The 23153-nt window shown below is 53.5% G+C and overlaps 8 protein-coding genes across 8 annotated transcripts; 3 read left to right on the top strand and 5 right to left on the bottom strand.

Annotated features, from left to right (window-relative positions):
• Positions 1–263: 263 nt before the first annotated feature.
• Positions 264–2345, top strand: CCOS01_13696 (uncharacterized protein; the record flags this gene model as incomplete). Its single annotated transcript, XM_060461842.1, has 9 exons — positions 264–512; positions 664–754; positions 831–872; positions 950–982; positions 1049–1206; positions 1383–1510; positions 1601–2044; positions 2114–2143; positions 2243–2345. 9 exons carry the CDS (start codon positions 264–266, stop codon positions 2343–2345), a joined length of 1278 nt encoding a protein of 425 aa, XP_060307562.1.
• Positions 2346–3086: 741 nt separating this feature from the next.
• CCOS01_13695 (methyltransferase domain-containing protein) lies at positions 3087–4707 on the bottom strand (the record flags this gene model as incomplete). Its single annotated transcript, XM_060461841.1, has 8 exons — positions 3087–3153; positions 3187–3621; positions 3709–3846; positions 3985–4022; positions 4115–4275; positions 4341–4382; positions 4465–4552; positions 4630–4707. The coding sequence occupies 8 exons, from the start codon at positions 4705–4707 to the stop codon at positions 3087–3089; spliced, it is 1047 nt and encodes a 348-aa protein (XP_060307561.1).
• A 1282-nt stretch (positions 4708–5989) lies between these two features.
• On the bottom strand, positions 5990–7306 carry CCOS01_13694 (short-chain dehydrogenase; the record flags this gene model as incomplete). The annotated part of the gene is made up of 3 exons (XM_060461840.1): positions 5990–6469; positions 6534–6829; positions 6913–7306. The coding sequence occupies 3 exons, from the start codon at positions 7304–7306 to the stop codon at positions 5990–5992; spliced, it is 1170 nt and encodes a 389-aa protein (XP_060307560.1).
• A 1461-nt stretch (positions 7307–8767) lies between these two features.
• Positions 8768–9765, bottom strand: CCOS01_13693 (uncharacterized protein; the record flags this gene model as incomplete). The annotated part of the gene is made up of 3 exons (XM_060461839.1): positions 8768–9133; positions 9203–9495; positions 9612–9765. 3 exons carry the CDS (start codon positions 9763–9765, stop codon positions 8768–8770), a joined length of 813 nt encoding a protein of 270 aa, XP_060307559.1.
• A 1625-nt stretch (positions 9766–11390) lies between these two features.
• CCOS01_13692 (BOP1NT domain-containing protein) lies at positions 11391–13752 on the bottom strand (the record flags this gene model as incomplete). The annotated part of the gene is made up of 2 exons (XM_060461838.1): positions 11391–13016; positions 13069–13752. 2 exons carry the CDS (start codon positions 13750–13752, stop codon positions 11391–11393), a joined length of 2310 nt encoding a protein of 769 aa, XP_060307558.1.
• Positions 13753–15815: 2063 nt separating this feature from the next.
• CCOS01_13691 (uncharacterized protein) lies at positions 15816–17301 on the top strand (the record flags this gene model as incomplete). Its single annotated transcript, XM_060461837.1, has 2 exons — positions 15816–15885; positions 15938–17301. 2 exons carry the CDS (start codon positions 15816–15818, stop codon positions 17299–17301), a joined length of 1434 nt encoding a protein of 477 aa, XP_060307557.1.
• Positions 17302–17425: 124 nt separating this feature from the next.
• On the bottom strand, positions 17426–17719 carry CCOS01_13690 (uncharacterized protein; the record flags this gene model as incomplete). Its single annotated transcript, XM_060461836.1, has 1 exon — positions 17426–17719. One exon carries the CDS (start codon positions 17717–17719, stop codon positions 17426–17428), a length of 294 nt encoding a protein of 97 aa, XP_060307556.1.
• Positions 17720–20045: 2326 nt separating this feature from the next.
• CCOS01_13689 (uncharacterized protein) lies at positions 20046–21289 on the top strand (the record flags this gene model as incomplete). Its single annotated transcript, XM_060461835.1, has 2 exons — positions 20046–20597; positions 20657–21289. The coding sequence occupies 2 exons, from the start codon at positions 20046–20048 to the stop codon at positions 21287–21289; spliced, it is 1185 nt and encodes a 394-aa protein (XP_060307555.1).
• Positions 21290–23153: the final 1864 nt, after the last annotated feature.

The raw sequence follows: 23153 nt of genomic DNA, 5'->3' as shown, positions 1-23153 counted from the left end.
GGGGCCAGACGGGCTTTTGAAGGATGCGGGTATGGGGGAAGAGGAGAGAGAGAGAGAGAGAGAGGAGTTGGTTGGATTTGTGACATGATTCCTTTCGCTCTTTTTTCTTCTTTGGTGTATTGAGTCTGGGCGCTGTTCTGTACTTTGATCGAAAGTGTTTTTGGTCCCTTACTATTTTTGAGAAAAAATAACGACGACAACTTCAGGCCCCCCGACGTTGCTTCTAAAGTTCTGCTCTGCCAGCCTTTCCTTACCCCCTGCAGATGTCACACTCTCCAGAGCGTGGTGTAGGAGAGATCGATCAGGCCAAGCATGATCAACTGTTTCTGAGCTTGAAAGCGAAGTTGATGGCGGATTATGGGATTGATCCGGACCGTGATTTTGGTCAGCCTTCGAGGGGGCAGCAGCAGCAGCAGCAACAGCATTCTCACGATGACGATGGCGATGGTCAGGACGAGGAAGAGGGATGTGGTCACGCCGCTTGCGAACATGGGCATTCCGACGACGTCCCTGTGAGTTTCCAGCCTTTCGTCTGTTGAGAATCTCACTCTCTTCAGCCTTATCGCCCCCGCCTACCCCTGCCTCTTGACTTCATTTTTCTTCTTCTGTATCTTTCTTTAAGAAATACTTAACTGACCGTGTCATTGCTTTTCTTTCCTGAAGGGCTTGTCTTCATCTGGGCTGAGTTTGAGTGAATCTATACTGGAGTACCGTATGGAGAACGGGAGGACATATCATCGGTACAAGGACGGCAGTAAGTGGGAGGCCGCAGTGGTCCGGGTCGGGTTATTGTTGGTATTGGTGTTGTTTCTGACCGGCCTTTTCTGCAGAATATACTCTTCCAAACGACCAGGCTGAGCAGGAGAGGTTAGGTGAGTCTTGCTGTTCCCTTCTCCCGCCGACATTTGGTTGGTGCTGCTATTGCTGCTGCTGCTGCTGCAAGACACAGGCACAGCACTTCCGCTCGGCAGTTTCCTCTTACGTTCGAAGCGGCAACCCTACGTTTGTCTCCATATATCCAGGCACTGATGGGAAGCTGAATTGCCAGACCTCCAACATAACGTCTTCCTCCTCACGTTTGACAACAGGCTCGGTCTCGCGCCGCCGTGCCAGAAGGGGGCCGAAGTCCCTGGCAGGGTACTCGACGTTGGAACGGGGACGGGGATATGGGCTATTGACTTTGGCGACGAACACCCCGAAGCCGAAGTAAGTTTTTCCTGATGTTTGACACCCTTTTCAGACAGTTGTGAGGAGTCGTTTGCTGATGAATGGTTGGCAAATAAAAAGGTCCTTGGGATCGATCTTTCGCCTAATCAACCTACTTTGTGAGCTCAGAACTACCTTATCCCTTTATTTATTTCGCTTTATGGGCCTGCTGATAGATTCAATCCAGCCTACCGCCAAACGTCGACTTTGAAGTAGACGACATTGAGGAGGAGTGGGTGTTTGACGAACCGTTTGACTACATACACAGCCGCCTCATGACTTCTAGCATAGCAGACTGGAAGGAGTATCTGAAGAATTGTTACGAGTTGAGTTCTTCCCCCTAACTCTCTTGGACTGTGCTGCAAACTCAGACCCTCTTACGCTCTCCCAACAGCAACCTCACACCGGGAGGCTACCTAGAACTCCAAGAAGTCGACGTAGGCCCCTCATGCGACGACGGCACCCTGGACCCTACAACCTCGGCGCTGGCGCGGTACTGCGCGCTCCTGCACGACGCCTCGGTGATGCTGGGCCGTCCTTACCAGGAGATCCCCAAGCTCGCCGACCTGATGCGTGATCCGGAGGTCGGGTTCGTGGACGTCGAGGTCCGCGTGTTCAAGTGGCCGACCAACGGGTGGCCTGCCGCGGACACGGAGGAAGGGAGGAGGCTGAAGGAGCTCGGGGTGTGGAGCGGGGAGAATATCGTGGCTGGGCTGCAGGGGTTTGCGATGGCGCCGTTTACGAGGGCGTTTGGGTGGTCCAAGGAGGACGTCGATGCGTTTTTGGTGGGTGTCAGGAACGAGATGAGGGATGAGAGTATTCATGCTTACGGGCTCGTGTGAGTGCATTCCTGGTGTCTGCTTTAGGGCAGGGGTTTTGGGTGAGAGCTTGCTAACGATACTCATAGGTATTCTATTGTTGGAAGGAAGCCATTGGAGTAAGGATACCGTGGATCCTCCGGACTACGTTAATACCAAAGAGAACAAGACACGTAATTCCGGGGTAAATAGCTTCGCAGCTTTGTGCAATAAATCAGACTGGACGGTGATGGCGCTAAAGCCCGAGTAGTGCTCATCGACGTTCTCAATGGGATCCTGAGACCAGAAGTTGATTTCGCCAGTATCGCCATCAACGATTAGTAGCTGCGTGATGTTACCATCGGAGGACAGGACCTCCTTTAGAGGGCTGTAGTAGTTATACTATCGAGATGATTGTATGGATAAAGAAGGACGAGGTTTTTGGGATGGTCACGGAGGGTATGATGAGTTTGGTCTCCTCTCTTGTGAGTTCAGAAGGAAGGGTAACAAGAGGCCGTATTTTACCGAGATCCGCACATATCTAGCCGGATACCTCCAGTACCCTCGCTCACCTACCAGTCAATCGGCCCGGCGCGTTCTATGGTACTCTAATACGGAATTAGTGAGTTTATGATGGACAAGGGAGTCTTTGACGAGATGATATTACTCGGCTCAAGTAAAGTACCTTACTCGATCGTTCTATCTTCAGCTTCAATTCAGGATGGCGGTACAGCGTGAGAGGTGTGGATCAACCGAGCGAATGTTTGGCAAACTCAAGTAACAACTATGCATACCGCAATGCTCATGGGCACTCTTCTTCTACTGTAGCTATTTGATATGAGAAGCAGGTAACTCTCCGCCGGTAAATAAGATAAGAGTGATGCTTATGCTGCTAAGGCGACTCCCCAGGTATTTACGAATGTGCTATAAAATCATGCAAAGTGGTCCGACTTGATTCACTCGCTGTTCATTGCCAGTCCACTAATGCCATCGACAAGATTTTGCCCTTGATCGTCTGTGCTGTACTGTGAATACGATGCAGAAAGTTGAAGCCTCGAGTGATCAAATCCCCTTCAACGAATCTTAAGCAGTACTCTCCTCCTTCGCCTCAAGCTCACCCTTCTCCGGTTTGCGACCAATAATGCAGTACCTGTATAACGTATTAGGATATCAGTGGATTGACAGAGGAGGGATTAAGACATACGCTGGCATATAAGCATGAATAGCCTTGTTCCTAAGATCATTCCGGACATCGACGAGGAAGACGTTGACCTCCTCGGGCGACCACTCGTACGCGCGCGTAAACGCCGCCATCGTGAAAGCCTCCATCCCAGTCGTGCCGTTCTCGAGCTGGATCCTGCCCAGCTGCTTGTACTTGGGGTCCTTGGGCCACTCGTTGAGCGGCCACTTGAAGGTGGCGATGGACACGTCGACGAAGCCGGCCGCCTTGAGGTCCAGGGACTTGGGGTCAATGTAGGGGCGGCCGAGCTTCTCCGAGGCGCCGTGGAGGAGCTTGCTCCATTGCGAGAGCGCGTGCTTCTCCGTGAGGGTGCCGTCGTCCGAGGTGACGAAGATGTCGAGCTCTTGCAGCTCAACCCAGCCGCCTGGCTCGAGGTTCCTTTTCAAGAGTGTCAGCTGTGGCTTTTTATCGGTATGATTTGGCAATCTTCTTTGTTGCTATGAGTAGCCTTTTTTCAGAACTCACTTGTATATCTTGCGGAGATAAATGTCCCAGTCGTTGACGGCGCCTGTCATGACTCTGCTGTGGATGTAGCTGAAAGGGCGGGACCATGTCCAGTCCTCCTCGAGGTCATCAATCTCGAATTTGAGGTTTGGGGGCACACTGAGAACAATCAGTGAACCGATGAATTGCTGAGGGGGTTGGCATCGGGGAACGCAAGTGTCTTTTTGCTCTTAAATGACACATTTTGGGCTTGAAACAAAAAGAATGAGCCTACGAATAGGAAAATATTAAACGTACTAATCGGTCAGGGGCGGTGAGAGGTCGAATCCGATAACCTTGCGAGCAAAACCGTTAGATGGTCACAGTTCAGTCGCCATTTCTTGCGGATTTGTCGAAATGCGAATCCTGATTTTTTTTTTCTCCTTACCTCTGACTCCGGATGATCATCTGCAAAGTCAATGGCCCAGCTACCGGTACCGGTACCGACGTCCAGGGCACGAGAACACACGAACTTTGAGTCCTTCTGGGCGGGCGGGGCGACGCCGGAAGCGAAGTCGAGAGAAATCAGCCATAACTCATTCTCCAGCTCTGGAATTTCCCGTTGTTAGCTGAGGACCAGCTGGTAAGAACAATAGCATCAGAAAGGAAGTTACCGAGTCTGTCCATTTCCCGCTCATCGTTGGGCTTCGTGTATTCTGCGTCATTGTCAGACCGTGTCTCGATGCCAAGAGGCATGGGTTTCATCAAAGGCAATACAACAAACAATAGAAAACTCACTGCCGTCTTTGTAACGGTGGTATGTCCTACCGTTCTCGAGGCGGTAGTCGAGGACGGAGTCGCGCAGACTTGTGCTGGACGAGGCAACCTGTTTGCGATATTCAGCGGTGCCAATCTTTTCTCCGTACATGTGTACGTTGGCGACGTGGACGCGCGATTGCTTACACTCCCAACCTCTGACTGGCTCTCATCTTCCGTATCGTCCCCCACAATCAACTCGTCAGGATACCTCTCAGTCGTCATCTTTGTTTGCTAAAAGAAACCCTGGGGCAGATCTCGAGAACGAAGATGTCTGGTTGGTGTCAACCCTTGCTTTTTGAGATTTGTTTGCTGGATCCCGCGAGAGAGAGCAAACATGCGATGAGAAAGAGACACACAAACTCCACGAAAAAAGAGGGGTTGGGCTGGTATTCGGTGATTTTTTTGTGATGGCCACGCCGGATCGGTCAAAGGGCGGAGAAAAATCCCAAGATTTCGAACATGCCACTCATGTTTCCGTACGGCGCAGCCGTCAACCGCCCAGTCAACTTGTGGGACCTCCCATTGAAGAACGAATGAGCAGGGGTGCAATGAGATCCATGGACGGGGAAGGCGTCGGGGGATGATTTCGATAAGGAGTCTAGTTCTCCCATCCTGCAGATTTTCCCACTTTCCGTATCTGGTTTTCATATATTGGCATGCGATATGTCTGGGGGATGGTCACCCGTTGGAACTTGGCCACGGGCCGCTTGTTCGCTCGCTTCTACAATGCGCAGAGACAGTTGGTCACTTGTCACTTTTACCCAACCTAAGACAAGGCCCAGAGACAAGGACGTTGGTTGATTGCTGCCAGCTAGTGGCCCTTCGGAGCGAGCGATCGAACTCTGCAAGACATCTTGAAGATGTGTTTTTCTGATAACGCACGACTCAGTCTGTCGCAACAACAACGGTTTGGGCTATTGGTCCTGGGCAGAGGCAATGTGTTCGTTTGTCTTGAGGCTTTTTTTTTTTGAACGATAGGAACCGTCCCGAGACATCTTTCATCCATGGAATTCATAGACTAAAGAGGAAGAGCGGTTATCGTAAGGTGGTATCTGTTTTTCTCTTCTAAATTTGCGACCGAAAGCAGTTGATCCTTGTTTGGTTCGGTGTATCACTAAACCCCGATCACCCGATGATAGAATTCGGACCTTCACGTATGTAGACAACAATACATGCCGTCGAAACAGATCGCTCAGTCAGATCCGAGCGAAGATAGTCCTGGATTGAAGTGTGCAGGTCGCCTATGATAGGCGAAGTCGCGGTTCATAGTTCTAGCTCGGAACCCACGACCAGCTGGCGGCTCTGCAGGTGTCGTTCGTGGACTCGTGTAACGGGAGACACCATGTCCCTGCAAGGATGTACGCACCCGCGGCGGGACCCTCCATCTCACTAAAGTAGTTACAAAGTTACATTTCTTTTCGGGGCGAGAGCAACGTGTGTCAACTTTATATGTACTGCCCATCTCGTCCGTCCTGCCGCAAAATAATTATCTTCGTCATCCCTCTCATTCAATGCCATTCGGCTCGGGAATGGGTTCCGCAACCAACACCGTGCTCTCCTCTGGCCTCTCTTGCGCCTCTTCGGCCTTCTTGTCCCTCTTCTCGTAGAACCCCTCAACGTCCTTAACCACCTGCCGGCCCGAAAAGTTCTTCATCAGCTTCTGCGCCTCGCCCCGGATGCGGTGCTGGTACCAGTACGGGAACGCCCGCAGCGCCGTCAGCACGTTGCCGTAGGCGGGCAGGACGACGTGGCCGCTCTCGCCCGTGAGCACCTGCCTGACCACTGCGTCGGCGACGGTCTCGGGCTCCAGCGCCGGTACAATGAACTCCACGCCCTGCTCGTAGCCGGTGAACAATGGAGTCTTTGTGAAGCCCTGGTTGACCAGTACCGTGCGCACCCGCGGGGCGTTGTACCGGGTGGTGAGCTCTGCCGTGATGCCCTCGTGGAACGCCATGGCGGCGGCTTTGGACGCGCCGTAGTCGACCTGGTGAGAGTTAGTCATCTTTGTTGTATTGACAAGTCAGATTAGCGCCGAGAGTTCATCCTACCATGTTGGGGACGCAGAGGTAGCTTGCGTACGATGCAACCGTCACAATCATGCCGTGGTTCATCTTTGCCATGTGCGGGAGGAATTCCTTGGTCGTCCAGTAGTGCGCAAGCGTGTTGACGTCGAAGGTAAAGCGGATATCCCGTTCCGTCGAGTCGAGGACCGTCTTTCCACGCGCTACGCCGGCATTGTTGATCAGCACCGTCGGGTGGCCGACCTTTGCACGAATATCGTTGGCTACGGCTCCGAGTTTCTCAGTCGAAGTGATGTCGCACTTGAAATAGTGCACGTTGGAAGCTGTCGGCGGGTGTTAGACGATGAACCCTACAGAAAACGGGCATCACCACAGATTTCTCCACTGAGAGGAAGGGATCACTCACCAGCAGTGAAAGTCAAGTCCTGGATATCCAACACAACGACAGTGGCACCGTGCTCAGCCAACGACCGCGCAACATGCCCACCAATCCCACCAGCACCGCCCGTGACGAGGACAATCTCCCTGCGCCAGTCGTACCGGTCGTCGACCCAGTTGTTCAGGGCGCGCCGCGAGAGCCAACTGCTCGCCCAACGCGTGACGGCGCAGTACGCCAGGAACTTGATGCGCGAAAAGGCTGTGGGGTGGAGGATGGCAAGATCACCGCCCTTTTTGGTGTAGCGGGCGAGGAGTAGGAGCGGGAGGAGTACGGACGGGTTCAGGGCAGTCCTGGCGATGAGGCGGAAGATGGGGTCGGCTGTGAGGCCCTCGCGCGGGAGGAAGCCCTGGTGTAGAGGCATCGTCGGGCTTGTGTTTTGTTACTGCGGTTCGCGATGGGGCGTGGAAGTCTGTCTTTACAGGCTGGCGATGTGTCACAGGGGGATCAGGCTTCCGTTTCTCGAAAACGTTGATGAATCAAACGACAGACTGAGATGGAGTTCTGAGGTGGGATTTTGCTAACACCGGTGAGTTGAGTGAGTATTCGTCAACCAACAGCCTTGAGTTGCGATGCAATGAAGCTTGAATTAGAGCTTGGGTTGTATCTGATTTCCAAGACAGGAGGGATTGTCAAAAGAAAGACAATCTCAACATGACACCACCGCACAATTAGTATGCGAACCCTCTATACTTAAAGGGTGTTTCAATGACGAGGGGGGTTTCAACAGTCATAAGTAAGAAAAAGGTGGCCAGGGTTAACCGTCGCGCACCGGGTGACAAAGGCAGAATAGCTCCCAACCCGACTTGATGCTTGGCGGGAGTGAGGTGGGAAAGGAAGCTACGACCATCCAAGTCCCCGTCCGCCTTCCCCGTCCCATCATTGCTTGCCGCACTTCAGTCGTACAACCACACCATGTGCAGACGTCCTTTTCCAGATTGGAGATGCAACGCGCAGCCGAGGTCTAGTGCGGCCAGAAAGTGCGGGGAATCTGGGGGGCCGTAGTGGAAACGGCGCGGAAGTCTGGGGTGGCAGCCATGTAGAGCCCGTCTAGTGAGTATTGTGATAGGACAAGGGCCGGAGAGAAACGTGAGTTGCGAGCTTGCGATCGACATTTCCTCGTGCCATAACTCCCAAGCGCCTACTAAGAAAAAGGCTGAGCCGAATGGTAAACCGTAGGTGTGCACTGCAAGCGCGGGTGGTTGGCCACATGCAAGTTGTAAGTGTAACGGCTCGTCGCCTGGCCTGGCGTGCGTATTGCCTTTTCCAGAAAGCAGTTCGTCGCGCGTGCGGCATGGGGCCCACCGGATGGCTAGGACTCTCAGCTCCGGGTACTCACCGACCCGGTGGGAGTGGGGAATCACCAAGGTCCCGGGAATGAGTTTCCTACTGCGTAATAGACCCGTTGCTAGCGATCGGCCGGTGTTTGCTTACCTGTCTTTGAGTTCTGCATGGAGTTCTACGAGACGAGCAGCCTTTTGTGTATCCGTACTTTTGTTGGAGAGAATTAACCTTATCTCCAATTGGCTTCCCTCCATCATCGTTTTTCACTTCTGCCAACTTCTGGAAGACATCAAATGTTCGGCCCTTTGAGATATCTGTGCGCAAAGGTAAGATACTAAGGATGTATATGCAACCCATCGGTATCGGTTTCGGCACCATCCGACGGCCGACGGACAAGAACTATGATTCCCGTCGGGAGGGATTCGATTAAGAAATATGTACTAATACAGCTTCCGCGTCTGGGGGTATCATGAATGGGCACAAGCGTAACCAGCCAGCTCGTCCGCAACGAAACTGGCAAAAAGTCTCCCTCTCCCTCCGATCAGAGTACCAGCGCAGCGCCAATGCTCACCAAACACAACCAATACGCCCCGTCCCTCCACCTCAAGCTCGCTCCCGCGCCGAGACCGTCACCGGGCGTCGCCTCAGGCTTCGTCCCGCCGAGCCCGTCGTCGCTGCCGCTTCCCGATTTAACTTCAATCGTGGTCGAGTCGCCCGGCGCGAAGAGCACGCCGATCGAGTTGGCGGCCGTGGCGTTGAGTTGCTCGGGGGTGAGGAGCGGGTTGTTGAGGGCGTCGCATGAGGGCCGGCCGTCTTTTTGCTCGATGCTGTTCGTGACGGAGATGGGCACGTCAAAGATTGTGTAGTGATCTTCACCATTGAGGCGGAAGTTTTGGCGGATGGAGATCTGGGGGGATTGGTGTTAGTCCTAGCTATATCGGAATTACATGAAGATCAGGTGAAATGCCAGACTTACATTGTATGCGCCGCGATCGCTGGAGCTGGAGCTGGGCTGACCATTGCCGACGAGACAATCCGGCCATATCCAGTTTACGTGCTTCACCGTGCTGCCGGGCTCCTGTGTCATAATCTCCCCCAAACTGGCATTGTTGGCGGTCGCCGTGCCGTTCGAGATAGTAAAGTTGCGGCCAGTAGTGTAGCTTGACAAAAACATAGTCACATTGAAGATCTTGGTCGGACTATCCGAAGCATACGGCGGCAGCGGCATCTTGCCGTTCGTCGAGACGTCAATCGCAACATGGAGGTTATCTATAGTTCAACCAGTATTAGTATTAACCATTTTTGGCCCGATGGAAGTCAAAATTCATGTTGTTTGCGAGACTTCATCTGAAGTTTTAGGAAAGGTGTATGGCAAGTTTACTAACCTCCGCCCAACGGGGTCCCCGGCTGAGGCGCGTCCAAGATGACCAGCCCGGGCGTGAAGATCTGGCCGTTGGCAATGGTGAAGTTCTGGGCCGTTCCGGAGGCCGCGAACAGGGCCACCACCGCGGTCGCGGCGTACGCCGTCGAGGAGACCATGACGATGGAACAGAACTGAATGTGACGCTGCGGAAAGGAAGATCGCGAAAGATTTGGAGAATAGAGCCGGGAACCGAGAAACAAGAGGGACAGAAAAAGATTAGCAACGTCGTTGCGCCTGCGCGGGGCAGGCAGTTTGTTTAATTAATTCAGAGTCCCACGCGCCTGAAGCATCCAACAGAGCGGGAACAGGGTTTCCTGGATCTCTCTTACAAAAGGTAAGGGAAAAAGTGGAAACGGGCGGCCCTTGAAAATTCGAGAGAGAAGAAAAGGATGATTTCGTTCGATGCGGGATGATGGATCGGGTGCTCGCGAGGGAAATGAGCATATGGGCCACACACACCTGGAGTAGATTGCCAGGGATGAAGTGGGCGAACAGAGATGAGAGAAGACGGGCGAGACAGAAAAGGTAAACAGTCCAAATCCCAAAAGAATGGGACGTCAACCGTTCTTGAAGCAGGAAGGATGAGGGGGCGAAAAAGTCTTGAAGGCTTCATACTACGGATACAAGCTACGTCGTTATGCAAAAGGCATCTCAGGGCCTAAATCGCCTCCTTTCGGTTCGATGACAGCGGCGATCCGACGCAAGAGACGGCAGAGAAACCTTGGCCCTTTGTGAGCCTTGCAGGTTCTGGGCCACTATCATTCATGCCGTGTTTGTATCCCTACACAGAAGAGTGCGTGCCTCTTCCCGGAAGTCGAGAACCGGGGCCAGGTGTTCCACCGCTTTACAATAACCTTACAACTCTACCACTATTATCCCACCTAGCACCGTGGCACCATACGATACGCGATCTCCAGCCAACCCTTCGGTTATGGCGTCTGTGCATGACGTGGGTTCGGATTCGCCAGGGGACTGGAACAGAGAGGAGCTAGAGGACGAGGAGTGAGAATTGTGAGAGGAGGGAGGGTCAATAACGGCTGGGGATTAAGATGACCGACTTGCCCCCCGCGGGTGTGACGCCCTCTTGATGCATGGCAGGTTTCAGATTGAAGGAGCGGGAAGAGTTGGATAAGAAGAACCTGAAAAGAGCACTGTAATTCTGCCAATTTGCGGACAACCCGTTACCCATCGCACATTCCGCCAAGGGCCCTTCTTCATCAACAAGAGAGCGAGCGGCCCCAACATCGAAGGAGAAAGGGACATGAACTTCCGTCAATGAGAAATGAGACGGCGAAGACGCACGAGCCAACGCCTAATTAAACTTGCAGCCAAACACCCTGCGCTGGCGCCGTGGGGTTTCCGGCTCCTTCGGTCCCTTCGGCATCGTCTTCCGTCGCCAAGTGACTGAATTCCATCTTGCATTTTGTCAAGGTCTCTCCATAATATGGATATTATGGGGTTCTTCTCGTCTCTCCAGGTTCACGGCGAGTGTTAAAAAATCACGATATCGGAAAAGATGATTTGTACAAATTCGACATCCATTAATAACACCATCCTGCGTTGTAGGTAAATCGAGGGCGAATTATCTAACATGAACAATTTTTTGGAAAAAAAAAAGGCAAAATTGTCTAGTTTTGTTGAAGGATCCTTCTTTTGGTTCTTTTTGGTTCTTCCCAACGCCTCGCTGTCTTTTTGTGAAAACTTACAAGTATCCTCCCCCAACCATGGATGAACTCACTCATTAGGTCCAGAGGATACAGGTGCCGTCAGCGCCGGCACTCACACACCAGGGCTCCGTAGGATGCCAGTCCACGTCCAGGACACCGAGCTTGTTGACAATCTTGTGGCCCTTGAGCATCTTGACCGGCACAATGGTCGGGTTCTCCATGAGATCGGTCACGACCTTGCCGTGGAAGATTTGCAGCGTGCCGTCGTCACTGGCGTCAGCGAACAGGGGGAAGCTGCGGTGGTACTTGACGGCGCGGATGGCCTCCGAGTGGAAGCGCATCGTCTTGTACGGGCGGTTGGAGAGGTCGAGGTCGTGCCACAGGAGACGTCTGTCGTAGGATCCCACCACGATGTTGTCACCACCAGAATGCACATCAAAGGACGAGATCCAGCGGGCGCCGGGTTGGATGACCTTGACGAGCTCCTGTCTTTGAAGATCGTAGCAGCGGATCATGCGCTGGGTCGCAACGAAGAAGAGAGGCCGCGAGGGGTGGAACTGCGCCGTCTGGGCGAGACCGGGCAGCTTGCGGAAGGGAATCTGAGTCAGATGCTTCGAGAGGGTGTGAATAGCAACTGCGCTGCGCTGGCCGTTGGGGGAGACGGTGCTGAGGAAGTCTCCGCGTCTGTGCCAGTTGATCACCTTGATGACGGACCTGACGGTGGCCTTGAGCAGAACCCCGGCAGCCTCCAGCTTGGAGCCAGGTCTGGCCCACTTGCCCGGGTGTTCCTTGGTGACGGCAGCTGCGGGCTGAGGGTTCTGTGTGGCGTAACCGAAACCAGCGTCGATAATGTCACGGCTGGCCTTGTCGATGCCGTCCGCACCGCGGGGAGGAACCGCAAAGAAGAGATCTTCACCAGCAGCAGCGGCCAGGATGAAGGTCTCCTTGTTGGGACGCCAGCGGACAGCGTTCACAGCCTCATCAAGACTGAGCTTGGCCATCCACTCCTGACGACCGGTACGGAGATGCCACAAGCGCACAGTACCATCGTCACCGCCGCTTGCAAGCCACTCGCCGTCGGGGCTGATGGCCGAAGACCGCACGCGACCTTCGTGGCCGCGGAAGACAGTCTGGCAGGATGTGGGGAAAGGCCTGAGCTCCTCGGGACGGGGCAGCTTGGGAAGAAGCGACGCGGGATCGATGTTGAGTCTGTTCTTGCGCACGCGAGGAGCGAGGTAAAGATCCAGACAGCGCTCAAAGCGCTCCTTGACGAACTCGCCGTAGGCGGGGACCTTGCGCAACGAATCAAACTTGGCGGGCATGTACTCCTTCTCTCTGTCCTCGGGATCCGCCTTCTCCCACTCTTCCCTCTCGGCTTCTGTCGGAAGGTACTCGGGGGGAGGATTGTAACTGAGGTCGTAGCCCGGAGGCGGAAGCTTGGGTGCAGGGATGTCCATGACGTGCGGCGGGCGCTCCTCCTCGTTCGCCCAGACGTCGTAGTAGACTTCTTCCTTCTCAGCTTCCTCCTTCTCCTTCTCTTCCGCCGACTTGTACGGCAAGATGTGTCCGTCCTTGATGGCCTTGACGAGCTTGGCAATGCGCTTCGCCTCGTGCTTGGAGGGGACGAAACGGCGTTTCGGTTCGGGCGCCGCGCTAAGGGGCATCTTCTCCTCGTGGGCTGTGAACCAGTGGACCATTTCCTGGGTATCATTAGTCTCGAAGGCATGTCGCACATAGTCTGTGGATACTCACGGGGTAGGGGTCATAGCCTTCTTCGGGAACCTCGTTCATCTGTACGCGGCGCAAAAGCTCCAGCTCATCCTGGCTCAGGTTGAGGGGCTTGCCGGTCTGGGGGTCAGTCAAGCCAGTCCAGCCCTTGGGGAGCTCAATGGTCTCGAGCAGGGCATCCAATGCCTCGCCGGCGGCCGGGCGCATAATCTTCTTGCCATTGATGTCGTACCCGATGTGAGGGTAAGAATCGTAGAAAGAAAGAGGGATGTTGCCGATTGTGTTGACGGGCTCCTGGGCGTCACTGTCATCGGAGTCGTACTCGGCGTTAATTTCGTCGTACTCGTAGCGCTCTTCGCCGTTGGCACCAGTCACGACGCGGTAGTTGGGCTTGTCGTCCTCATCGTTGTCGACAGCGCCAGCGTCCTTGCCTAGGTTTGTTGACTTGAGCTTCGAGGCAATGTCTTCGTCGTCGGCATCGGAGGGTATTTCGTCGCTGAGAATGTCGTCCTCGTCTTCCTCGTCCTCTGACTCCTCGCCGTTCAGGCCATTGTCTTCGCCCTCAGACTCGGAAGTTTCTTCGTAGTCGGAATCATCTTCGCTCCCGGACAAGACACCTTCCAACGTTGCGCCAAACTCGTCGTCAACAGGAGCAGGTACATCCGCCTGCGGCTCCTTCCGCTTGCCTAACGCTTGTCGTGCACCCATTGTGGTGGTGGAAAAATTGTCAGCCAAAAGAGGTTGTCAAGGGCTATTTTTGGAGCTTTCGGTTCGCGATGCAAGCACAGGCGGTTTGGGCGGACGCCTTCTGGGAATTTTTTTTTTCTGCCGTCGGTCGATGCTAGTGTTTCCCAGACCGCCTAGCGGGGTCGACCGAGACGCGAGGCGGAAGAGTGGAGGGATCGCTCCGGTTCGTCTCCAACTGCGACTCCAAAATCTGCCCCGAAATCTGCCCTACAACAACACCGCCAATTCCGCCCACGCGCATCCCGTTGGAACACAACGATGCAAGGAGACCAACTCTAGTATCTTACTGGTTGTTTCAACGTTTCGATTCGAACGCTGCAGGCCTTCAACTACCGCACATGCAGAGAGTTTCGAGAAGAATGCATATTTACCCGCCGGGAGAATGGCACATGCGCCACAGTGGCTGTCAGCCCATCCTGAAGTTCTGAACGCCTCTACCATACTCGAATACCTAGCGCCATTCCGGCTATTACTTTAGGTTGGAAGGGCTGTCCCTATGCAGCAGTGCACGGGTTGCCCTACAGGGCGTCCTTCAGCTATTGTCTTGCTAAGCGCACGCAACCTTCCAGCGCTCAAGACACTACAACGTAACATTGGACTCATTGGCAGCGGGTACGAGATGGTTTCTTGGCACAATTAGACGCCTACTGCGCGCTGAAGCAGGCGCAGCGACGCCGAGTGTCTCCTTACACACGTTGATGGATCGTGGACGCAACGGAGAGATCTCACCATTCCCAATGGAGGACTTATGTGTGAGTATTCTCATGTTCCATCGTCAGCCCGCCCGACCATGCCAGTGATGGGTAAGACGCTTCGGGCTGCTCCGAAACGGCTCCAAGGGAGAGAATTCTCGTGATGCCGGTGCCCTGTCCGCATCCATGGTACTAATACTAAGGCACTTACGCCGATGACTCAAATCTTTACGAAATACGCACTCTCGACCAATAACAGTGCCGCCGAACGGCACCTCAGGGTAGTCCAAGCACCGGGGGATCTCATCCTGCAAACACACGAGAAAGGCGTTGAAGCCCAATTCTTTCGCATACCAATCTGAGGAGAGCATATCTCATGGTGTCTTTCTGTCAAGTTGAGGAAGACTTTCATTCACAATAAGTGTCTTGGCGTGAGCAGGATAGAGAACCTTGAGAGGTGGCTCAGCCTTGATTCTGTTCGAGCGATGGGTCGTCTCGGTTGTTGCTAGAGAGGTACCACTGATATGAACTCAGAGAAGTGAAGACAGCTTCAACGGTGAACCAAGCTATATATCTAGCAAAAGTACTTATGGCTGAACTTTGGCTTCCGTCATATGCAAGGTTGGCATGGTGCTGACGCCGCTCCGAATCCTTCAAAGAAAGGACTTTGGAGTGACTGGTGACGAGGCCGGCCAAGCAGTGTTTTGCTGTGTACCTACCTTACTTTTACTGGGCGGATGTACCTTGCCCTACGAATGGATCCCGTACAGCAACCACCCCCGACTGCGTTGGTCTTAGGGGGCGGGCTGGAGCTAACGCGGGTAAGCTGTGCTGCGTGGCTTGCTCCTCGCCTACAACAATTACGCCGTGGGCCGGGAGAGCTTTGCCCTTTTGCTTCCCAACCGCATCTCGTGTGTCTCACCCCGTCTTTCTCATCCCGACCTCTGGACCACACGCACAAATACCTACGTCTGCATTTCCAACGTGGCCGTCGGTGTCACCATCTGCATGCTTTCATCTCGTGCATACCGCAGCCTTGAGCAACAAGAAAAACACTCCGGGATTCAGCTGGAGAGCAAGCCACGAGCTAAGGCAGCCAGGGCTTCATCGTCGTGCCTCTGGGCTTGTCACTACCTTGCCATTCAGAGTCATCGGCCCTATTAGCACATCAACTTTTACGAACTCTCCGTCACCTACATATAACCCTCCCGAAAGCCGCACTCCCAGCACTCTGGGAAGTTCTGAGTAATCAGAACAATTCAACCATCGGTATTGTCAGGCAACCACGACAACGCCTCTCTAGTCCCCTATCACATTTGTCCATATCAAATCATGCCTCAGAGTAGTAGCCCGTCCAAGTCGGCGGCCGGTGTCGTGAAGCATCGCGCGTGTGATGAGTGTCGTAAGTGAGGGTCTCAAGCCCAAATTGAATAGATGCTAACAACCCATACAAGGTTCACGAAAGCTGGCTTGCACCAAGGAACCTGAAGGTTGCTCGAGATGTCGGCGGGAGGGCCTTAGGTGTGTCTACTCGGCCCAGAAGCAGATGGGCCGGCCAAGGAAGCGTAGACACGTCGAGGAGGCTGAAGGACAATCCTCCCCCGACAAGCCCGAGAACCAAGACCAGCAGACGCAGATGCCACTCATGACGCAACCGACATTAGACACCGACTTCTCGGCCTTCTTCACCCAAGACTACTCTAGCATGAACTACCTTGACCTCCTCTCCCCCTTGGAAGGCTTGCCGCCTTCGACGCTGCCGCCCGAGCTGTCGAGCTTGACCATGGCATACACCGAGCCGCGGTTCCCTAATGGAGACTTCCAGTTTGGGGTTGCGGGTGTTGACCTGTTAGGTGGCATCAACTTTGACGAAAGTGACTCTGCTGACGAGGATTTACCTCAAGATATCAATAAAAGCCTTACAGAACTGCTCTCGGCGCAAGTGCCCGAGACGGTTCCTAGTCTCTCCCCTCCTACGACATCAGAGACATCATCTCACACGGCTGCCGCAAGCACGCCGGGATCATCCACATCTGGCAACACCAAAAATGAGGATGGAACTGGCAAAGAGGTGGACGGGGCACCGAAAGCATACAACAACACCACTTGCTCCTGTCTATCCCAAATCTTCCTCTCCCTGGACGCCTTATCGAGACTGCCGAACGATGTCAAGATTGCAATGGGCATAGCTAGGTCCGCCGCTCGTGTGGCCCACGACGTCATCCACTGCCCTTCCTGCAGTCTTACAGATATAACAAAGCCGCCTCCAATGCAGGCATTCCAAAACATGATGATGCTGGGCGCCATCCTCCCGTCCACAGCCAACGCCTACGCCAAGATTCTCGAGCTCATCGACAACGAAGCCTCCCAGGCCAAGAAAGAGAAGAGGAATATCACGTTCCGTTTCGCCGAGTACGGCGGGCTGTGGGGCGAGCTTAGTAGACGGGATAACGACTGCGGCGCGATAGAGACGTTTGACAATCGAGAGATGGACCCCGACAGCTGGAGGCTATCCGTCAGAGGCTTGCTGAAAGTCGACATCTACGGACACGATTTTCAGAGATCAGATGGGGCGGGATCTACAGTACCCTACCATCACCTTGGTCTGAAGGACGTCATCAAGCAGATGGAGGATCGGTCGAATAACCGGCATGACAAGCTCGATGAGATGGTCGCGGCCGGGCTACCCCATCCGATGCTGCATACGGATCAGCACCTGATGGTTCCGCAGGGCAAGGATGATAGCAAGGAGAATCGGCACTGCCTGAAGATTATTGAGATTGCGCGTGTTGCTTTGGACAAGCTGGTGATAGCTTAAAGGTCGAGAATGGGATGGTTTTTTTTTTTTTTTTTTTTCTTTTTCGATTGTTTTGTTTTTAGATTGGTTTTATGTTCACTGGGCTCACTACAGGATGAAAGGTATTATGATGGCAACATGTTGGCTACCGCGAGGTATTTTGGCGCATAGGATGCAAAAAGCGTGTTTGGAACGGGGACTTGGCAATATTAGACTCTCGCCTATCGTAATTATACCATGAAAAGAAAGACAATCTTTTGACATTCAGCGGCCAGAACATGGTCGAAAAAGTCGAAGATTGGAACATTCCACTCCACGATAACCTCACACTAGTGCCCGTACGTCCCCATTCCAACCCCGAGCCGAAGAATTGTTGCGCAGTACTTGACTTGGAAGATGCATTGTCTGAGTGGCTTTGATGCGCAATGCCGTGGTACATCGGGAAAGCTAACAAGCAGATGAGATAATCTCGCGCCCCTCAAGTCAACGTTCCATGACAGCTTCCATGCAGATGAGATGTGAGACGGGGGCTATGTTTGCCCTGGGCAACCCCGGGCAACCAGTTTCTCGGGACGAGTTTGGATGTCTGGGCAAAGCCAAATTTGTGGGAAGAGAATCGCCTGGCCCGTCAGCGGCGGCTTTATGATTTGGGAGCACGAGACATTGCGAGGTTGTGGCTGGAGCATAGGTATAGTACAGCAGAGGAGTGGCTTTTTTGTGAGATTTTTACTTCTTTGGTGGATGGTTAGTTGGCTGTAACAAAGGAACGATGTTTCTATTGATAGATGGCGATGAGTCGTGCAAGAGTCCGAAATGGAGTGAGACCGAATAATAGCGGGATCCAACTAAGTTACACATCAAAGGCTTCGGTATCGCATTTTCGAACGGGTTTGGGGTTTAGGAATTTGTGGTTTGTTTCTTGACCTCGTATCGGATCCTCCAATCCCTTTTTTTCTTTTTTGCCCTATCTTCCTTTTGGGCTCCTTTTGGGCTTCGTTTCGCGAAATGGAGCAGATTGTCTATGGAGTAAGTACCTGACTTCCAAGAGGACCGGAGACGGTGCCGTCTTTCGATCCAATGGCTCCGGCGGGTAGACTCGGTGGTCTGCGGAGACAGGGGAAATGGGGGAGGCATTGGGCCAAGCGCCTGTGAATCTCGTAAATCGGGGTTCTCGGCACCAGGCCGGCCTGCATTTAGGTTGATAGTGCAGGAGAGGGTCGAGAGTTTGGCAGGCTTGTGTCCTATTCTGTCCTGATGTGGCTTGCCCAGGTCAACGGCTTTTTCAGGCAGGGCAGATGGTTTTTGGGACGGATATTGGCCGCTGCAGCCACATTGACGGTTTAAGGTCTCTTGGCCTTTGCATGATACGATCCGTAGAAACAAGTAGGTGGTGGTGGTGGTACCTAGTTTAAGGAGGTAGGTAGGTAGGTCGGGTGGTGGATCTTAAACGGCGGTGATTTCTCCGGTCCGTCGTCCGCTCGTTGGCCGCGGCCTCCTGAGCTTACCTCACCTTACATTAGGTAGGTAGATAGGTACCTTACGCCAAAGGACAAATCTCGTGATGTCTTTCGCCGGCGGTGCCATCCAGACGGCGGTGTCTCTCCGTCCTTTTTAAAATCTCCTAATCTCGCCTCGATCCACCCGAGCCCCCAAGCTCCAAACTGTAAAACCCGTGGAAGCCAACAACATTACACACAAGCCTTGGCTGGTGGCCCCCCCTCGTGCCTGTCCTGACTCCGTCTATCCGCCCCCCTAGCCCATAGCCTGTAGCCTGTATCCGTAGGTGCTCCGTAATACAGAGGAAGTATTGCTCCAGGCGAGTTTACGGCAAGTCTGGGCCGTAGGAAAGTGACTAATGGAGGATCCCCCAAGGCGGCAAAGCCAGGTGTGTTAAGGTATGTGGGGACGCTAAGCCCAATCAGAAGTAAGCTTGTGTCAGGACCCGGCCATTGCCTTTCTCCCATTTCATTGTACGTACAGTACCTAATTACCTACCTTACTCTTTGTATGTATCCGTGGTATCGTTCCTTTACTCATCAATAGCTAGGTACCACCAATAGGTCTGCTCATCATCATCACCATCCTGAGGTGCTCGCTCGAACAGACACAAACGCCAGACCGCTCACTGACCGTGGCTCATACCTACTTCAGTATCAGGGCGCCACGGTGCCAAGATATCAACCCGTCACCTACCGCAGTTGCCTAAGCTGAAGGCTGAAGCTCCCCCAAGTCTGTGCTGCATGTCACTTTCTTACTCCGCCTCGTGACAGCCCGCCCTTCTGGCCCATCAATCCCCGACGACGATCACCTTTTTTGCCTGTCCGCTCCTCGCTACACCTTGGCCCGCTCCTCTTCTTTCTATCTCCGTGTTTCTCTTTATTTTTTTTTGCTTTCTTCCCTCTTCTCTTAAACATCCCTCCTCGCCCAGACTTTTCGGAGGTTTATTACTTGTGTTGCTTCTTCCTTTGGCCGCCGGTTTCCAATTTTCAAATTCCTTCCTTTTTCCTACGGTACCCCAAATCCACAACGCGGTTGCATGCGCTTGTCTCGCCTTCGCTCCTAATCCGTCAGCCAAAAACCCGTTGTTCGACCTAAAGCGATCGACCCTCCTCCCACCCCAAAAGAACGTCATCCACATACCGACGGCCGCTTTATCGCCCCCTTCCGACCAAACATCACCCCGTCATTCGCACGAGACCGCCCTTTTTCTCTCTGTCCCTCCCTCTGCTAGTCCCATTTCAACACACCCCGACCCGGCCAGGCCAATGGCCCCTCCGCCACCCTACCTGATAGCGACTGCCGCCCAAGATGTTCCTACTTCACTCGCCGCCTTCGTAGCAGCTACAGCAACAGCAGCAGTCGACGCAGCAGCAAACACAATGATCCCTATCGCGACCCCGACAGAAGCCCTCGACGGCGCCGTCGCGACTTTCACGAGTGCTGTCGCCGCGGCCACGGCTACCCACGCTGCAACACAGGGCGAAGAAGGTGGTAATGGCGAGTGCAGCCTGCTCGGTTCCTTTGCCCTCATTGTCCAGGCGGCCCTGGGCGGCCTTGCCTTGCTGGCGTTGGTTTTCAAGCGCTGGAGAGAGCGGCCACAACGTCCAGTCAAGATCTGGTTCTTCGATGTTTCGAAGCAGGTGTTTGGCTCGGTTCTCGTCCACATCGCCAACATCTTCATGTCAATGTTGACGTCAGGGCGCTTTTCTGTGACACTGGACCCCGCAACCACGGCCAACGCGCAGAGGTTGATGAGACGCGGCGAGGACTACACACCAAACCCGTGCTCCTTTTACCTGCTCAATCTCGCTATTGATGTAAGCAACCCACTCGCTTCCTTTCTCTCTCCGGCATCGTACTAACATGCGTCTTGCAGACCACCATCGGTATCCCCATCCTCATCGTACTTCTCCGCGTTCTGACAGGCCTCGTTGCCTACACACCCTTGGGCAAGCCTGAGGAGTCGATCCGGTCCGGCAACTATGGCACACCTCCCAACGCCTGGTGGTGGTTGAAGCAGTCCTTCATTTACTTCTGCGGCCTGTTTGGCATGAAGTTCTGCGTCCTCATCATCTTCCTCCTCCTGCCCTGGATCTCGCGCGTCGGCGACTGGGCCTTGCGGTGGACCGAGGGCAACGAGCAGCTGCAAATCTTCTTCGTCATGATGTTCTTCCCGCTCGTTATGAACGCCATGCAGTACTACATCATCGACTCTTTCATCAAGCAGCCGCAGCACGAACACGAGCGACTTCCAGAGGATGACCCCGATTGGAGCTCGAGACACGCAGGTGTCAGCCCGTACGACGACGCCGACTCGGCAAGCGAGGAGGGTGCGAATTCGGACGATGGAGCGAGCTTGAAGCTGAAGAAGGCGAAACATGCGGATGATGCCGAATACGACCCGGACACGGACGGCGACGCGCCGACGGTCATTGGTAGCAGCTCTAGCCGGACAAATCACCAGAGAAGGGATAAGGATATTTCGGCGGAGTTGTTCCCAAAGGAGTGATGTGCGCTTTGTTTTACTGTTTGGTTTAAGCTAGGAGTTGGAGCTAGAAACATGTATAATCGGACCAGGTCTAGATGGCCTCCATAGGGCTGTAACAATACGGGTGTTTGGTTTAAGCGCATCATCCCTTGTCAGTCCTCATGAATCATATTCAGATCTTTGACTTCCTGAAGACCGCCATATTCCTTGATGAAAACTCTCATGATATCATGTATTCACCAACGTCGACTATTGACTACTTATTCCGGCATCATAATGACCATATCCCCGGAGAACGCACTTTTGTAACCGCATCCGCGAAGCCTACCCGAATTGAGAGAGCTGGTCACCGGATATACCTCTAGTTGGCTGAGGCCGCTAGGATCGGGTCGAAGCCGGGTGCTCATCCGCGGTTCCATCCGCAAGGCAGATCCACTTCCCGGACGGCACGCTGAGGGGGAGGCTTCCGTCTAATATACTCGCCCACATCAAGATCAACTGATACGTAAAAGTGAAAAGGGTTGTCTGCAGTCCACGTGCTTTATTTGTGTATGTAAATAACAATGACCAGGAATCCACACCGGTTACGAGGACTGCAGGGAACGTGAGCTCAACCTCTTTACCTGCCCAGGCCGGGGTTGATGAAGCTGCGGTTTCATCGGCTCCACATAGAGGCGTCGTGGCCTTTTGTGAACGGGGACAACTTCGCCGTTGGCTTGCATGTCTTGTTATGTTGGTTCGTGTTCACCAAGGTGAGGGGGGAAATCGAGTCCCCCTGCCCCGGTGCCTGGACACATAATGTGGCCTATTCCTCGTTCTTCGGGCGACTTTTATCGAATAAGGCTGGTTTGCAACGAGCAGAAGTGACTCCAAACCCAACTCTCCAGTCTCCGATGCTTGAAGAAACATGGCGGAGATTGGGGTACTGCGTCCTTCAAAACTTCGTGTGTACCTCCTGGTGATAGTGGACTGACAAGTATTGTGTAATTAGATTTTAGACAATGGCCAGGCAGAAGTCGAAGTAAACCATTTAGATTCTCCTTTGTGAGTGGCTCGGCATGTGCTAACTACCTCTGAGAGTATCGCCTCGTCTGGCACAAGCGTTTCCGATTCGATTCTAGACTACTGCTTCGAGAATGGTCGAACTTATCATCGGTATAAAGATGGGAGTGAGTTCACAATCTGACCTGGAATTCTAATTCTTTATTAGTGCGGGAATCTAATCGAAATGCAAGGGTACAATATCCCCAATGACGAGAGGGAAATGGGTAGACTAGGTGAGAGTTGTCACATTACTGTTGTCCTAGGATTTAGAATCTGATGGCGTTCCGATAGATCTACAGCACCACATCTGCCTCATGACGCTGGAAGGCAGACTCGGTCTTGCGTCCCCTTGCCAAGCAGGCGCTGAGGTTGGAAGAGTCCTTCATCTCGGTAAGGGAACCGGTATCTGGGCTATCGAATGTGGCGATGACCATCCGGAGGCCGAAGTAAGTTCCGTCAATCGATGTACAGTGTTTCTTTGGACGTATACTGACATTTGGTCTGCCTCAGGTTCTTGGTGTTGATCTGTCCTCGACACGTATTAGACCTTCCGACTAGTAACCTGTGTGCTGTCATCTTGTTCGCAGAAACTAAAGAAGAGGTCGAGGTTCATGTTGGTTGTGCCGGTCGCATTCAGGGAAAGGGATGACAGTCAGTCACATATCGAGTCAGTCACCGCGGAAGCAAGTGTGAGGACCATGCAGAACAAGGACATCGCTTTTGATACACCTGCCTTGAGGACTTCGCTTTCCATTCGGCGGCAGCTCCTTCGGGTCCACCCAGAATGCTGCCAAGGGTCAACTTCGCCGGTGGCATGCGTTGTGTGCGCGTTTCTCTTGTT

This window comes from Colletotrichum costaricense (assembly GCF_030867565.1).
Source record: "Colletotrichum costaricense strain IMI 309622 chromosome Unknown Scaffold_18.1, whole genome shotgun sequence".
Lineage (NCBI taxonomy): Eukaryota > Fungi > Ascomycota > Sordariomycetes > Glomerellales > Glomerellaceae > Colletotrichum > Colletotrichum costaricense.
Note: the sequence above shows the minus strand (reverse complement) of the source record. Positions and strands in the feature narration are given on the sequence as shown.